Source organism: Chenopodium album, chromosome 1 (assembly GCF_948465745.1).
Source record: "Chenopodium album chromosome 1, dcCheAlbu1.1, whole genome shotgun sequence".
Lineage (NCBI taxonomy): Eukaryota > Viridiplantae > Streptophyta > Magnoliopsida > Caryophyllales > Amaranthaceae > Chenopodium > Chenopodium album.
This window is the reverse complement of record NC_137834.1, coordinates 888,917-906,075: the sequence shown is the minus strand read 5'-3', so window position 1 is coordinate 906,075 and position 17,159 is coordinate 888,917. Positions and strand designations below refer to the sequence as shown.

Here is a 17,159-nt window from a genome sequence, read left to right as displayed (position 1 = left end):
TTTTCAAAAAAAAAAAAAAAAAAAAAAAAAAAGTTTTTCTTAATTTCTTCATTTTCCTTTGTTTGTTTTGTTAAGAAATTGAAAACAATATTTCCATAGGTGCAAAGTTACTTTTTTTTTTTTTTACAAATGGAACTAAAAATATATATAAACCTAAACATGAATGCTAAAAGGAGTACAAAAGAACACGTCGTTGACGAGCCTTCACCGTAAGCCAGTGGGCAGGGGCTACCCATGATCGAGGAACCTTACTAATCCTACAAGCGGCGAAATCCTGCGGGACATAATCAATCTCCTAGAGCCAGGCAATCGATATCAAAGGAACGAGAACCACTCAGCAAAGAGACTAGGGTGGCACAATCTGAGTAAAGGAGGACCTTTGCAAAACCCTCGTAAGGCCGACTGAAGAGCCCACAAACAAGCCTGTAATTATGCCTAAAAGCAGATGATGCATGACAAGCCCGAGAAACGCCTCCCAAAACTAAGTCCAACGACAGAACTCGAAAAATTTAACTCGTTCCAGCATTATTGCTCTGACTGTCCCAAGCACCGTCAAAGATAAGACAAACGTCCAAAGACTCATGGCCAAAGCCCTGCAGCCAATGCGAAAACCGAACATGAGGACGAATGGAGGAACTTTGCTAATGGGACAACTGGCTATCAGAATAGCAAGCTGCCTCTTTAAGACGGATGATCCATTCCTAGACCAGAAAAGAAGTGAAGACAGGAGAAAAAACTGCATTCCGAAAGACATGATGGTTATGAGTCAGCCAGACTGCCAGACATGATGTTCTTTTTCATTTCATTATTTTGGTGCAAAGTTACTTCAATAGAGCAAAAATCATTTTCTTTTATAAAAAAGATATACCACATTTTCCTCAAATTCTCTATCTTTCCACCTCTATCCTTCCTCGATCTTGTGCTTCCATTTCTCTTTTTCTCTATGATTTTTCCAATATACACAATGGAAAACTCTTTTCACAAACGTAGTCTTTTAATTAACGCTTTTCATAAAAGAGCTACTTCGACAACTATTTTTAGATTTCAGATGTAGTTTCAGCGTTCATCAACCTCCTCCCTCTATGACTACGGCCATGAGGGGGTGTGATAGAATATATGATAAGATATTATGTTATTGTAAGATATAAGTAATATATTTTGTAAAATGATCCTTTGAGGTTTCCTATTACAATTAGGACTCAATATTGTAGCCCTATATATAATGATTAATGAAACCGACTCCAATTTGAAGACTTTTACAAAATCTAACAATTATTCATCGCATAGAGTTAGAGATATCTCAAGGACATAGATTGGGCCATGTGATTGTAAATTCTTATTTAACCTTTTAATTATTACAGAGTATATGTAAGTACAAATTAATAACATCATATTTCTCGTCAACACTTTATGCATTAGGACTAGTATGAGATACATAGTATAACTTTGTGCTTAATGTTAGTTCTTGATATCTATTACTCCCTTCGTTTTTTTGTCCGATCCTAAATGAAATTTTGTTGTTATTTGAAGCAAATGAAATATCAAAATTAATGATGTGTTTATATTTCATAACGTGGTAATGTGAGATATTATTTGATTCATCACAATGTTTAGTTTCTAATTAAATATACAAGTTATATAAAAAAGGAAAAATGGAAAACAAAAATCCAACCTTTGCACTTTTTTCTCCTAAAAATCCAACCTTCAATTTATTCCTCAAAAATCCAACCTTTGTACCCCACCTTCTCCAACAGATCCATTTGACCTTTAACTTGTTAAACAGGTTAAAAAGTTTTTTATTATTTTTTTTTTTTCAATTCACTCAATTTTCTTTCTCACTCCTCTTTCTCTCTCCACCAATTCCTCCACCACAAAAACCAACACGCCACCAATACACCACCAGAACACCAACAACACCAGTCAACCACCACGGCCATCCCCTAACCACTCTCACCACCATAGCCCATCCCCTAACCACTCTTACCAGAACCACTCTCTCACCACCACACCCATCCCCTAACCACTCTCACCACCACCATGACATGAAATCCCACCATAACCACCCCAAACTACTCGCACCACCACCACAAACCATAACCCAATCACCACCACCAAAATTCAAAACCCGAACCAAGCGAATTCGCAGCCACAACCAACCTCAACCAACTCGCAGCCATCACAAAACCGCCCCTTACACACCCTCTCACCACCACGCACAAACCCTAATCAGTTTTTAGGGATTCAATTTCGAGGAGGATCGCCGGCTGTAACTAGGGGAACAAGAGTCGGCGGCGACTTTAACAAGGGTTTGAGGTGGCTGGTCGGAGGTTTTCTGGTTAGGGTTTGTGGTGGTGAGAGGGTGTGTGAGGGGCGGTTTTGTGGCGGCTGCGAATTGACCGTTCGTGGTGCCTGGTCGGAGGTTTCTGGTCAGACTTCAAAGGAGATGGACGTCATCGGCGTTTGGGGAATGACTGGGCGCGAACGGGAAGCTATGCTGTGCGCCGGCAGCGTAGGGGAAGGGGAAAAAGGTGGTGACTGGTGGAGGTGGTGGTGTTTGGCGGGTTTCTGATTTTTTTTTTTGTTTTTTGTTTTTTGTTTTTTTAATTTTTTCTTTTCATTAATTTTGTTTTTAATAATTAAAAAATTAATTGACCTATTAATAGCTAACACGTGGCATTTGACTTAAAAAAACCGGTCATCAACAGGTCATGGATCTATCGGAGAAGGTGGGGTATAAAGGTTGGATTTTTGAGGAATAAATTGAAGGTTGGATTTTTAGGAGAAAAAAGTGCAAAGGTTGGATTTTTGTTTTTCATTTTTCCTATATAATTTTATAATACATAGCTTTATTTATTTATTTATTGAAGTTGTTATGGAGTAATACATAGCTTGAGGTATTATATATACAGTATTGCATTGAAAACTCTGAAAAAAAAACTTGGAAAAAAAAAAAAAACCGAAGGAGTGCTTAATAAAAGAAGAATGAGAATGAAGAAACAATGTTCCTAGCTGTTTCATAGATGACATGTGAATATTTTGTACTCGTAATTTACAACTTTATAAGTTGATTTCTAATTTCTTTAATTTTAAACACTCCATAACTTTATTCAAAATTAAATTGTTGAAAAAAAAATTGTTTTAATTTACTTCCAAAAAAAAAAAAAAAAAAAAAAAAAAAAAGAAAAAAGTTTTATGTGTCTCTAATTTTGGAGATGAAAATTTTTTCACGTAATTTTGCAAGTAAGAATAGGTAAATCACCGACTAGGATTATACTTTGTGTGTGTTATATAAAGTATATATTTTAAAAACGTGGCTTTTTCCAAGAATAATTCACTTTGCATGTTGTGGTGTGGACGTGTGGTACCAAATCAAACAAGATTATTTTTGTACACAGCTTGTTTAATAAAATATAATCTGAAGAATATGAACTACAGTGCTCCATATCTTGTTTATCTACTCCCTAACATTCTAACTTAGGTTCTGTTCTCAAACGAAAAAGATTATTTACAGTTCAGTTCAGTTCAGTTCAGTTCAGCTCTAATAAGTTCAGTTTAGTTCAGCTCCTAATTTCCTTCTCTTATAAAATATTCATTTCAGTTCAATTCAGTTCATTTAAGCTCTAATAAGTTCAGTTCAGTTCAGCTCTAATATGTTCAGTTCAGCCTAGCTCTAATAAGTTCAGTTCAATTCATTTCAGTTGAGTTCAAACAATGAGAACAGACCCTTAATATAGACCAAAATTGTTGTACGGGATAAAACAAAGGGAGTAATAGAATACCATTTAGGATCAGACAAAAAAAAATCCAATTTTTATTTTATTTTATTTACAATCATTATAAAGAACCATTAAGTTAACTAATCATGCTATTCATCCCTCCCCCTCCCTATTCCCTAATAAAAACGCCCGTATTTTGGAAAACGAGGTTAGTGTTGCTTCTTATGTGCTAAAAATGCTAAGTAGTGGATCGAGACAAGTAACAAAGCCAAAGTGTTGGGGCGTGGGATGGTGCAAGGGGTCGTGTGACATGTGCACAAGATATGTGCACCCAAGGACAAGGCATACAAACAACTAGTTTTGTCGTTTAAGGGTATGTCGTTGTTGCCTTAAAACATGGTGATTTAGGATGAATGAGATGGTTCTAGGCATTGTCCATGACTCCCAAGGCCCTTTGGGAACCCATGGAATTACTTGGATGCATAATCTTGTCGGGTGAAAAAATGATGTACGAAAGCCAAAATTTGAAGGCTAATACACGAAATCGGAGCAATTTAGTAGGTATCGGGACCCGGTGTCACACGGAATCGTACGGGATGCATCCCAAGGTCATATGATGTTGTTTGGACCTATATACGACCATAAGTCGGTTACATAAAGGCCTCGTGGAAGCCTATAACCAATACAAGAGTCGTGTACGGAAACTAATAAACAGGATGCTTAAAGGCAAATTGGATGGTTCCACCCACCCAATTGGACTCCCATAGGGTATTAGGGTCTATAGGTAGCTTCTCGGCACTTTTTGTTTACGGGTCAGAAAAAGTAAAAATTTGCAAAATTGAAGGCTATAATAAACGTTTTTTTTGGCCAATTTCAGAGGTTTCGGGACCCGATGTCGAAAAGTCTCGAGATACTAGGGGATACATCCCAGGGTCATATAATGTCGCTTGGAACCATATATGATCATTATATGGTTCCATACATGTTCGTGGTAGCCTCGAGTTTATAAAATCGGTGCAAGTTGTAAACGGGTAAATTGATAGTTTGAAGGCATATTGGATGACTTTACCCACCCAAATGGATTCCCGAGGTGTATTAGGGTCCATGGGAAGCATCTTGGCAATTTTGTTTTCGGGTCTATAAAATTGAAAAATTGTCCAAAATTGAAGGCTATATTACACGATTTCGGTCCAGTTTTGACTTTTTTTCAAAAAATTAACTGAATACGTGGGGTGACTCACAGGGTCATATAAGGTGGTTTGAAACCATAACACACCTATAAAGATGTCTATAAAGTACCAAGGCACATATACCTAAAAGCCTTTGGTGCCAACAAATATTTACACTATTTTCACTTCTAATAAGAATAAGTTGATTAAGTTTTCACAATGGCTAGCTTCATGTACATATAGCTTTGGATTGCCACATCATAAATCTCTAATCTATATGATTTAAGCTACAACCTCTACAATGATAAATTGATAAGCTACATTCTTTTGTAATAAATAAACCATAAAAAAATAAAATAATAAATAGATAAACAAACAAACAAATACGTAAAATATATTAAACAAATAAATATAACAACATTGGTGAGTGAAACTACATAGCTCTATAGAGGTATGTAGGGCCTGTTCTCCTACGTTGAAATTCAGTTCAGCTCAGTTCAGCTCAATTTAGTTCAGTTCAGTTCAGCTCTTAATTTCCTTCTCTTATAAAATATTCATTTTAGTTCAGCTCAGTTCAGTTCAGTTCAGTTCAGCTGAGTTCAGTCAATGAGAACAAGCCCGTAGCTTGGCTTAGCTACAAAAGGTTGTAGCTCCACAATGGCTAGCATGTAGTTAGCAATTATTTAGAAATTGCTAACAAGTCCTTATACACAACCATTGTGGATGCTCTTTAGACTAATAAGCAAACCTTAAATTAATACTTGTACGAGTATAGATTTTATAAATAGATGTGTCACTATCAAATTCCATTCCATTTATTTATTTTAATTTCTTGTATAATAAAATTTCTAGTTGAAATCTTGAGGTTGTTACTTGTACAAGTTTATCTGGTTGAGTTTAATGGCACATGGTGTGGGAAAATGAAAGGGGCTAACTAAGCTACTTAAAATTGGGTCGTGAGAGAAGGGTGCAAACCTTGTCAAGAAATCTATTTAGTTGGACCCAAACACAAGAAAAAGACTAGTATAGTTAAGCCAAGGACGACCATATTTATTGCCTAAGGCCAACGTCGTGGCCACTACCAGTACACCAACTTGGCCTTGTTGCTTCACTCAATTAGTGTCTAGGGATGCCTTTGCAACTCATGACATTGCACATGATTTGTGGGGCACGGTATGTTTTCGCTTAAAAATTACTCTGTATAACGTCATTTGTCAATATCAATATCAATGTGTTATTACTCTGTTTAAGTTTTCATATCCGGTTTGATGTTCTTGACCACTTGTAAGTTGTAGTTTTGGTTTAGATGTACTCCGTAATGGTAGGTATATTTCGTAACCTTATCCATTGTTGTAGGACATGCGACTATGATATGTAATGGTGGTAAACTGGATTGTCAAGACTCCAATATCAAAGTGTTTATCTAGTATTAATTGTAAAGTAGTTTAGGAGTCGTACGATGCACGGAAATGGGAGAGGAAAGGGCAAGAGGGATATAACAAAACCATAAACTGGAATTTTCAAGCCAGTAAAAATGAAAAAACTCAAATCATACCAGAGTTTTTACATATCTTCAATATATAAACAAGAAACTTGAGACCATCATATAAGAATCTAACTGCAATATGGATGTTTGACAACCATCAGCAAATAATGTATTAGCAAATGTAAAACCAAAAGATGAAAAATTCAGTTAAAAGAAACTAAAGATTTACACCTATGATTTATAATGTTATAACAAAACCATACATCGGAAATGACCCGTGCTTTCTTTCTCCTACCATTCAAAATTATCATAGTAGCCACCAGGCTATAAAAAAACAATTGCTACGGGATAATTAGGACATTTCTTTCTCCTACCATTCATCCTTTCTTAATGCTAGGACCAGCTGCAGTCTTTGAGCACCCACCTGCACCATAATCAGAAAATCTTCCACCAAAAAGATGCAGCGGGTGAGAGCTTGTTTTCTTCAGCTTGCTAGGAAAATCTTTGCCAGTGTTACCCTTGTGAGAGAAACTATTTTTTATTTTCTGTCGGCTCAGGACAAACATACTGCTTTTCTGAGGAGTATGCAGGGCTCCCTCAACACAATCACTAGCTTGAACGCAGCCCCAAGTTCTTGATAATCCCTCTTCACTGAAAGTTCTTAGTCTTGGGAAATTATTGCGCAGCCTTGGCAAAGTATGCTGCTCGGGAGAATATTCTCTTTCGAGTTTGGAACAAATAGGACAAGGAGGGTCATTTTTATGGGACTTTGGAGTTGTCTGATCCAAGCATTCTGCGTGGAAAACATGCCGGCAAAAAAGAACCCCGGCAACAGGCATATCTTCAGTTTTAACAATCCGTCTAGAGCTCCAAGGTGATCTCTGAGACAGTAATCTATCACATAATCCACATTTAAAGCTCTCATTTGCATTAGAGGTTCGAGCAAGAAACTCAGATTCAAGTCGCTCAGAAATATCATTCAAATCAATACTGCTGCTGCCACTGCTCAACCGATGAGAATCGCTCTGGGGAGTGGTAGCATCATATGCAGGAAGTCCAGCAGCAGGGCTAGCAGACACTTCTCTTGTAAATGAATGAACTGGGAAGGATAGAGGATGTACAGGTTTGGAAATGAAAGAACGATGACTGGGGAAGTTCCGCGGGGTTGAAAGGCTATGCTTTCCTATGTGCTCGAACTCACTACCATCTGAACGAGGTGAAGTGAATCCCCCACCATCTCGAACCACGGAAGAACCCTTCAAAGAGAGAATAGGTTAACTAATAAAACCATAGAATATTTAAGATATGAAGCAAACACCAAATTATATAGTACCTCCAGTGTAGGGGTGAAGCTTAACGGCCCAGATATTGTATCTGCAGCATCAATTATAATCATCAAAGGAGCATAATTGAAAATAAAGGCAGGTGAACAATTTAAAGCAACTCGGAAAAAATCAAATCCATGCAAAGGCTACAAGATGATACAGTTCTCCAGGAAGGAAAAGAACACGTAAGCAAAGCATAACATTACACTCCACATGCCATTAGCACTTGGGAAGAAAACTAATGTGTAGCCTATTCGGGCATCCAACTTTATTGGCAGGTTGGCTGTTAATAAGTTAAGAATTTGGGATTTCACATCCTCATGATGCACACCAACAAAATTGACACAAAACATTACTCTTAGTAACATCAAAATAACCACTTCATAGCCTGCAAGCATGTAAATTGTTTACCTTACTAGTTAGCTCCTTGATTTCACCTAAAATCACTAAAACAGTTGCAAAGATACTTAAAGGTTATTTTAGATATGACCCTTATTGGCAGAAAAAATGAAAATCACACAGGAAATAAAATATCCATTGCTAAAGAAAAAAAAATAAGGGGGGGAAAGCAACTATAGTTCCCTAGAGGAAAGCAATACACACCTCTCCTGGCAGAAGTTTCAAATTCATCAATACTCACTCCTCGCACTGGTGGGGGTGTCCATGGCTGGATTAATGAAGCATCAGACGGACTGCTAAAATACAGCGCACCACCCTCAGATGCAGAATATTGGTGAGTTGGATGATAACCACCTCTTATCCAGCTCCTGCTTTCTTTACTGTTTGACGATGTAGATCCAAACAACTGAATGCTGTCACTAGAGCCATACTGTATCCCTTCAGGCTGGAAGCCATAGTCCCATCTAGATGGTGGTGGTGAGAAGCTTGTATTAGTTCGCCAATATGGTTCATGAGGACCCATAGGCCACTCCCGGCTTGCAGCATTTGACCCATGTGGCCTAGCGGCCACACAACAAAGAGACCCCGTCTTAGCTATGTTTTGTGAGACCCACAAGAATAATCCCCCTTGCCTTTAAACTGTAACAAGCTACCAAATACTAGCCTTGAAATTACTACACTCTTTACACGGTCACAACAAACAAGAAGATCAATGTACACAAGACAACCATTTTATCACTGTTCTATATTGAAACATTTCTAAGGTATTCTCCAAAGAGAACATATATATCGAGAATTATACACAAAATTGGATAAAGAGAGATGCTAGTTTGTTGGTACCACTTTATGATAGAAAAATAAAAATATATGCATGGATATCTACACCAAGGAATATTAAAGACATAGTTCCATCTTTAGCATCTTCTTCAAAATGTTATAGCATGGTACCAACTTGATGCCTTGATATCAGACCTGGGTAGTACACAAAACAAAGAGAGCTCAGCCACAATCAACAGCCAAAGAAGTTATTCATATGCTGAATAAAGATAATCAATTTGAAATCAACTAGTGAGAGTGGCTGTGAGGCTCGGACAAAAAAGTGGAACAGGTCCAATTACTTAACCATGAATACCCGAGATCCTCAACAGGCCAATTATGTATAGTGGTCACTTAATCTAAAATCACTAAATCCTAGATCAAATTCTAAGGTTACCCAGGAGCTAGAAGACACCTAGAATAATCCCCTTGTCATATGCCCAATAACAGCACATAAAGATTAATGCTCAAAGGTCACCAAACTGATGTGAGAAGCTATATGGTCCAAGGTCAGAAAAAAACTTCCGAGAACATATGGTTCCAGCTATCACAGATAATTGTAACTGTAAATTAAGCCCTGTGGATCATACAATGGAGTTCATAACTAGAAATGAAGATAGCTAAGTTTAACCTTGGCTAGCCTTTGCCTACAACTAGATACTAGCCTATGAAACCCTTTATGTCCTAGCAACATCCCGAAGATGTGCCAATGGCAGGCAAACGATACATTTCGGCTATTCACCATTAGTCAAGGTTGTGGTCATGGACAATGCGCAACATGCCAAGCACCAACCACATCTAACCCACAGCCCAATTAAGGCAACTCCGATGGTTGAATAGCAATTCTTGTTAGTAAAGTTCCACTAGCATGTTAAGGGGAAGGCTATGACGGGCAGAAAAGATACAGGTATGTTCATGCACATCTAGTGGTACCCAAAATCAAGGTTCATGGCTACCAAGCAGGTAGCTCAATGCATGTCAAAGCTAAAAAATGAAGCAAAGCAGTCTAAGAGAGCTGTACAGGGACTAAACATGCAAGCAAAACAATCAAATAGGCACATGCAGCAGTGTCTGTTCTTAATGACTAGCACCACTTTTCCACACATTTTTGTGCCACTACTGGGAATGTAGTAGCAGCACCATGTAGCACAAGGTGCTCTACACTTTGTGTGCTTCCAAAGTAATTCTAGCCTTAACTATTTGCTTGCCAAATTCAATTCCTGTAATCTGTATGCCCATGTCTAAACAAATCAAATCGACCCTAGTCCTCCCTCATAGGTTATAATCTTCATTACCACCACAAATATTTCCTGAAATGCCTGTTATCTATTACCATTTGAAGCATCACATGGAATATTGCAACCAAAACTGACTCAGGCCTCTGATCCTAAAATGTTAAGGTAAACCAATTAGAGCCCTAGTTTTCTACTTTTCTCCTGTTTCTTCTTTTATTTGTTTTACATTTCTGTTCACTTGATTGTTTACATAAATTCATCATATTTACAATTTAAATCATATTTAGTATTGGTACTATCTCTACCATACTGTACAACTGAAACAGAATTTTGGATGCATTACATATTTACATACATATATCCAAGATCAAATAATTCATTCCAAATTGTCTAAGGCATGGTCAGCTTAATATAGGTTTAGCTTCATTTGATTTTCTTAAAAATGAATATTAAATTGTACATTGTGTGATAGCTAGAACAAGCTAAATAATATTTTAGTATTCAAATTTCAGTTTGGTTGTTTACTTATTCTTGTAAAGGTAGAATAGAGGCCATGCAAACAGACATGTGAAGCACTTCAGACGGCCCCAACCTTCACCTTCAAATTTGAGGTTTTGGCATCAACCATCATTTTGCGATGCCAACTCCCTTAAATGCAGCGGAATTGTACTTTAAGGAATAGTCCTAATCACTGTTAGTTTAATACAAAAAACAAGCCGGTGACTTCCCCTTCTTTTTCTAGTGTCCTAATAACTTCATTCCACATCTTCCAAAACCTAAGTGGATCTATGTGCTCTACACACTTTACTTAGGATAAAAAAGTTATTGAAGTCCCCCAATTTAGAATCTTCCCTGACCAACCCTCAGCTCCACACACAGATGCCAACAAGTCTAAACAACATAGTTTTTGCCACAATTTGCTTGTAGAAAATCGAAAGTACTACAAAGTCAACAATAGCAAACTAATCTCAAATAATCAATCTCTGACGTGAAAGTTCACTCCTACCCTCAAGCAATGCCATTATTTCTATTCTAAACTGTCCATAAAGAAACTTACACTCATCCCCCCACAAGGGAAGGAATCAAGAATTTTTTCGCGAAAAACTTTCACTCTCACAAAATTCATTTTAAATTCTATGCAGCTCTACCAAAATTAAAAATCCGAATTTGGTTAAAATTTCTGTCTTTGCTTCATATAGGTCAGAATTTCATCAATTTTAAACCTGGAATGATGGCATTAATCATTTAATCATGTGTTCATGAAACCCAGAAAATACATACTGCATGAACTAAGCAACTAATCCTCAAATTTTCCTTCTAGTAACAGTACAATAACAAAGAATCTAACAACAAAAAAAACCAACAAACAAGAAATTTCATCATACTTTCAACTCCACTTTCTCATTAAAACTTCAAAAATATACTCAATAATCCAATCAAAAGCTAAACCACAACAATTCTAACTTTTTCACAAGATTCCAACAGCTTATGCATATTTTTTTTTCAAAAAAAAAAAAAAAAAAAAAGCAACACCCACTAAAGCTAACAAAAGAAACATCATATTTTATCACCAAAATAAAAAAATGAAAAAAAACTGAAATAAATTGGGGAAAAAAAAGAGTTAATCATCAGTAAATAATTTCTTAAAATGGAGAAGAAAAAAAAGTAGGATTTACCTGGGAAATAACACAGTTGACTAAAGAGAGAATGATGGAAGGAATTGAAGAAATAGTAAGAAGAATAAAATCCAAATAATTTGATTTAGCACATTCTTCGCAGAACATAAACCCTAATTTGTCGGAAAGAGGGAAAAAGTACCAAATTGATTTTTAGAGAGACATAAATAGTAGTGTTGTACTGTAGTACTTGATGAGAAGTGGAGAAGTTGCTCTCTTTTCTTTTCTTTCTCTCTCCATTGTCTTATACTTTTATCGTGTGATTAGCTTTTTTAGCCTTTTGCTTTGTCTTTTTTATTTTCATTTTCATTTTCATTTTTTAGCCTTACTTTGGAGAATTACTTATTTTAAAATAAGGAGAAAATTACATATTACTTTTTCTGTTTCAATTTGTTAGACTCATATACTATTTTGGGCGTTTAAAAAAAATCTACCCATATTGAATGTATTTCACTTTAAACTTAGTTTTTATTTCCTATTTTATACATATTAAATTTCGATTGATTAAATCAATTGATTGTGAATTGACTTTTTTTTTTTTTTTTTGAAACCATTGATTGTGAATTGATGACATAACTCTAAGTAAAGAAATTATTCCCTTGAATTATGCAATTATGGTTGACGGTTTCCTAAAAAAACAGAAAATTTTAAATAAGGCAAAACTATTTATGAATTTTTTTACTTTAATGTTAGATTTCAAATATTCATCTTTTTTTTATTTTATGTGATTGATTTCATGTGGGACTATCATATACACATTAAACAAATTTAATAAGACTTTATTTTATATAAACTAATAATAGTCTAATAGAGAAAAAGAAAAATGGAAGTACAAGAGGAAGAATAGAGGTGGGAAAATAGAGAAGAGGAGGAAAATGTGTCATAAAATGATATTTGTTCTATAAAAAGTAACTTCCCACCTATGGGAAATTTGTTTTCCATGTTTCCAAAAAATAAAAATAAAAATTCTCCGCCAAAATTTCTATTCAGCGGAAAAGAAAACGTACCGTGCATTTTTTGTGTGGCTAGCCACTAGTGTTGCCAGCTGACACACACCAAAACACTAAATGGGTAAGTCTTGACAGATTGAGTATAACCTCGACTGAGTAACCCCTTATCGACCAATCCTTGACTGACCAAGTAACCCCTTACTGATTGAGTATTCCTTAACCAAGTAATTAACCCTTGGTTGTATCAACTGAGTAACTCCAGCCATGCGGTGTGCCCAACCAGGCAACCACATATAAAAACTTTGTGAAAAGCAAATTGATTGTAACAATTTAAAAAATAAAATTTTATACAATGTATGTTAGTAATATAAATTCTAACATACAAGACATAGTTATTTTGTGGATTGATTTCATTTAAGTTTTTTTTTTTTTTTTTTTTTTTTTTTTTTTTTTTTTTGTTTTTGTTTTTGTTTTGAGAGCCACAAAGGCGGGGCAAATCAATCCCAAGATATCTTGAAACCAGGAGGAAAGTTCTAACTTTCTCACCACTTGAGCTATCCCTAACTTAAAAAAAAATTAAAAAAAAAATAAAAAAAAAAACCTAATTTTATTATGATAGTCTTTGAACTAAGTTTTATTTTATTTTTTTAATAATCCGTGCATGCACAGATTCTAAACTAATTTTTAGTTATTATACAATTGGATCTTTACCATAAAAAAAGTTATTTGTTAGTTTAATATCTCTATGAAATTACTTAGCAATTCACTTGTTAACAATTGATACTCCGTATTCCTAATGTTGTAAGTTTGTAACTTCAATGTCATCATGTTGTGTAGTTGAAGGTATATCAAAATTCGAAACATTTCCCATTCATTGACGCCATTATTAATTTCAAGAAATGGTACTTCATTCAATTGCACATATTGATACCAACTAGGAATAATTATTTTAGCAACATTCTCTGTCATTGTCTTGTATGACAAAATATGTACTTGTACTAAACATCATATACTTTTTGACCAACAAAATGAAACCAAGCCACAAATTAGCACATTCATCATCATATAAAAGGACTAGGTATTGGACTTAATTACTAAACTTGAAAACTCTGCACCAAATATGATTGATTAAGAAATCCAGCCAAGCCACTTTGGCCACCTAAAAATTCGACAATATGACTTGAGAGGCTCTTCACCGAGTCATTTGTGAGCAATTCCATAGAGATGAGGGTTTATAAACAACGCACTAGAGATGAAACTCGTGCTGCTATTGACACTAGAAAAGCCTGCTTCGGAAATGTGCTTCTCCGTTTCTCTTGTCAGATGACATCCATCAGCTAGCAGCTGCTGCAGCGGGATGAAAATTTTCTGCAGAAGCCTCAATGACGTTCCATCTATTGTATTTTTTTTTTTTTTTTAAAAAAGAAACAGAAATGCGTATGTGAGCTTTTGATGAATCAAACACAAACATGCTGTATCAAGTCCTAGCTGACTGAATAGACCAGGAAATATTTGGTTCAGTACATCGTACCCTTTGCAGCCACATGCTCCACAAACAAGTATAGCCCTCCTGGTTTAAGCACCCTCTTTATCTCTGCAGGATATGTGAAAGACAAATTTAGGTGACCGGTTCTTGGTGTAAGTTCTGTGGTTTGGAACTTCAATTGCCCCGAGTTTTCATCTCATAATTACTTCTGTAATAGTCACTAAGGCATCCCCTTACAGGACTTTAAGCATGCAATCCTCAATATTCCATTGAATTCTTATCATCCCTTCTATATCACTTGTGTTGTAGTATACTAAATTTCTTTTTGCCAAGATTTTTATGCTTATATAACTTGTTGACCATCATGTTTATAAAATAAGTCACTGCTAGATAGTTTCAAGTGATGCCAAAGGCATGAATTTTCTTTGGGTATGCCAAATGTCTCAATTATCATGGATAATTAGAAATCAACCATCTAGGAACTCGATTATAGAATATGTTTAGCAATTTGTTCATTGATAATCAATACTTAATTCATATGCTTTCAGTTCCATAGGGTCCATTTTTTATAGCTAAATCATTCTTCTCATTAGATACACGAATGCAGAGACCAGACAGAAGATAAAAGACGGCTACCTTGAAGAGTCCTAGGAACATCTTTGACAGAACACAATACAAGTGTTCCAATGACAGTGTCAACAGAAGCATCATCCAGTGGTAAAGCCTCCCCTACCTGCACAAACACTAATCGTGGTACATAGCACAAACAACGAAGCAAAACTAAATCATTCATGCAGGATCTCAGCTTATATTTTAGTATCCTAAGAGTAGAAATTAGTCACTGAACAAATGGATGTGAAAGTAGCTCTGACAAGTAAAGAAACTAACCGCTTGCACGAATTTAAATCTATCAGGAGAAAGACCTGCAGCATCAGCTGCTCTCCTGGTATACTTCTCCATCTTTCTGTTCGGATCAATCCCAAAAACCATACGTGCATCACGGGCATAGTATTTGAAATTAGGTCCTGTCCCAACACCTATCTCCAAAATTTCTTTGGTTTGTCCCTTCAACTTATCAAAGAGCTGAGACTTGTAACCTGCAACCTTACCAATTAACAAAGCGCATACAAATGCAAGAAGCAAGTGACAGTAATTAGGCAACCTGATACATCAATCCGAAAGAATAAGAGCAACAAACATGGAAGGAGCTGTATCAGATAATAACTGACCTCAGCTTCATATTCTTTCATGCCATAGTTCATAACTGATGCATAGAATTCCTCGTACCAATCTGACCTCGGAGGGTGGATTCTGTTTAGCATGTCCTGTGCTTTAAGATGATCAGGATTAAATATAATGACTGGAATACCTGGATCATCTTGTTCATTTCTGTTAACTAATATAGTTATGACCATTACAACCTCACAACAACTAGCATTGATAGAGTATAAAACATATTCCTACGCCTCAACCATTAGTTTAAGCTTTTGGTTGAGTTGGTCCTCTAACAAGCATCATAGTTTTGTTACGGCCCTTTCCTGTGCTGAAGCCAGCTATGTACTGATGTATGTGAGTAATGTGAGTATTCAACCCTACCTATTTGTGGATTTTTTTACAAAATCTTTTTTATTTTTTATTTTTATATATAAGTTGCTCATGATCTTCTTCGGATTGAACGCCTTAATCTCATAAGTGGGGTCAGCTACATGATTCGACATGAGGGCTTTCCAGGAGGTCACTCATCCTAGTACTACTGTCAATTATTGTGGCTCATGAACGCCTTAATCCCATAAGTGGGGTCAGCTACATGATCCGACATGAGGGCTTTCCAGGAGCCAGGAGGTCACTCATCCTAGTACTACTCTCGATTATTGTGGCTCATGATCAAAGATTCTTATACATTGGAGTATATCTAACTATATGCCAAATGCATTCATCTTCACCATAATAATTTATTAAATAAATTTGCTCTACAAAAAAATACAAACTTTTACCTATTCAAGACAAGCTTTTCAAAGTGTAATTTGAACAACTTCCATGCTCCACTCATACATAAATTCTAAAATTATACACAAATGTTAAAATTATACTCCTTCCGTCCAAAATTAATTGTCACGCTGATAGTTTAATTTGAACTAGTAACGCGATAATCAAACCCGACTAATAGAGTACATTCATAAATTAAGAAGAATGGAAGAGATAAATGAAATATACCATGGAAGATGAGTTGGGCTCTAACTCTAAAGCAAGAGAGGGGAGTGAAGTATGAAGAACAGTGCTTGCAATTGTCTCCATAAAATGTCTTCTTCCACATTTGCACAATCCTAATGACTGCAAAAATATGGGTTTTGGGGGATTTTGTTTTGTTCTTGTATGAATTAAACTACGATCTTTGTTAATTTTAGTATAATTAGCTGATGATTTGAACTGGGAATTTGTATTTTTTGTGGAAAATTGAAAAGGGGTGGGAAAATTTGAGGTGTGTAGTAAATTGGAGTGGATCATTTCTTGATTTTGTTGCTTGGTGTTGCTATTCTAAGGAGACGATCAACTATACTGGTACTGATTTAAGCAGATATTCAGGGGTAAACCAGTAATTTCAAGTTTATTATTAAGCAAAAACTTTACAAGTATATTTTTATCGGTTTTTCTAACGTGGGCACATGTTAACACAACATATCTATACTAATCTATTAAAAGGCGTTACTAAGAACGTCTCTGTGCCACGTAGACCACGTCACGTCACCTACTCCATTTCTCATTATTCCACATCATCACTACTCAATCAACTAGAATATTGTTTCATATAAAAAAAAAATGATGATAAGGGGATTCAAACACCCAACCATTTATAAACATGAAAATAAATGTATATAATTGATAATCACAAGAGTAGCAACC

At 35.7% G+C, this 17,159-nt stretch overlaps 2 protein-coding genes across 4 annotated transcripts; both read right to left on the bottom strand.

Moving 5' to 3' along the window:
* Positions 1–6,381: 6,381 nt before the first annotated feature.
* On the bottom strand, positions 6,382–12,013 carry LOC145639316 (uncharacterized). The gene is made up of 4 exons (XM_081690532.1): positions 11,823–12,013; positions 8,300–9,067; positions 7,705–7,745; positions 6,382–7,627 (listed from the first exon to the last, which is right to left on the bottom strand). The coding sequence occupies exons 2-4, from the start codon at positions 8,616–8,618 to the stop codon at positions 6,749–6,751; spliced, it is 1,239 nt and encodes a 412-aa protein (XP_081546658.1). The 5' UTR covers positions 8,619–9,067; positions 11,823–12,013; the 3' UTR covers positions 6,382–6,748.
* A 1,670-nt stretch (positions 12,014–13,683) lies between these two features.
* On the bottom strand, positions 13,684–16,779 carry LOC145610511 (uncharacterized). 3 transcript variants are annotated; one of them, XM_081666055.1, is made up of 6 exons: positions 16,473–16,779; positions 15,488–15,583; positions 15,147–15,362; positions 14,895–14,991; positions 14,304–14,366; positions 13,684–14,166 (listed from the first exon to the last, which is right to left on the bottom strand). In XM_081666055.1, exons 1-6 carry the CDS (start codon positions 16,761–16,763, stop codon positions 13,973–13,975), a joined length of 957 nt encoding a protein of 318 aa, XP_081522181.1. In that variant the 5' UTR covers positions 16,764–16,779; the 3' UTR covers positions 13,684–13,972. The 3 variants fall into 3 exon arrangements, 2 of the variants coding, with proteins under 2 accessions (XP_081522181.1, XP_081522768.1); XM_081666642.1 differs by having other exon boundaries at positions 15,488–15,588; positions 16,473–16,717; XR_014106495.1 differs by lacking the exon at positions 13,684–14,166 and having other exon boundaries at positions 14,337–14,366; positions 14,895–15,002.
* Positions 16,780–17,159: the final 380 nt, after the last annotated feature.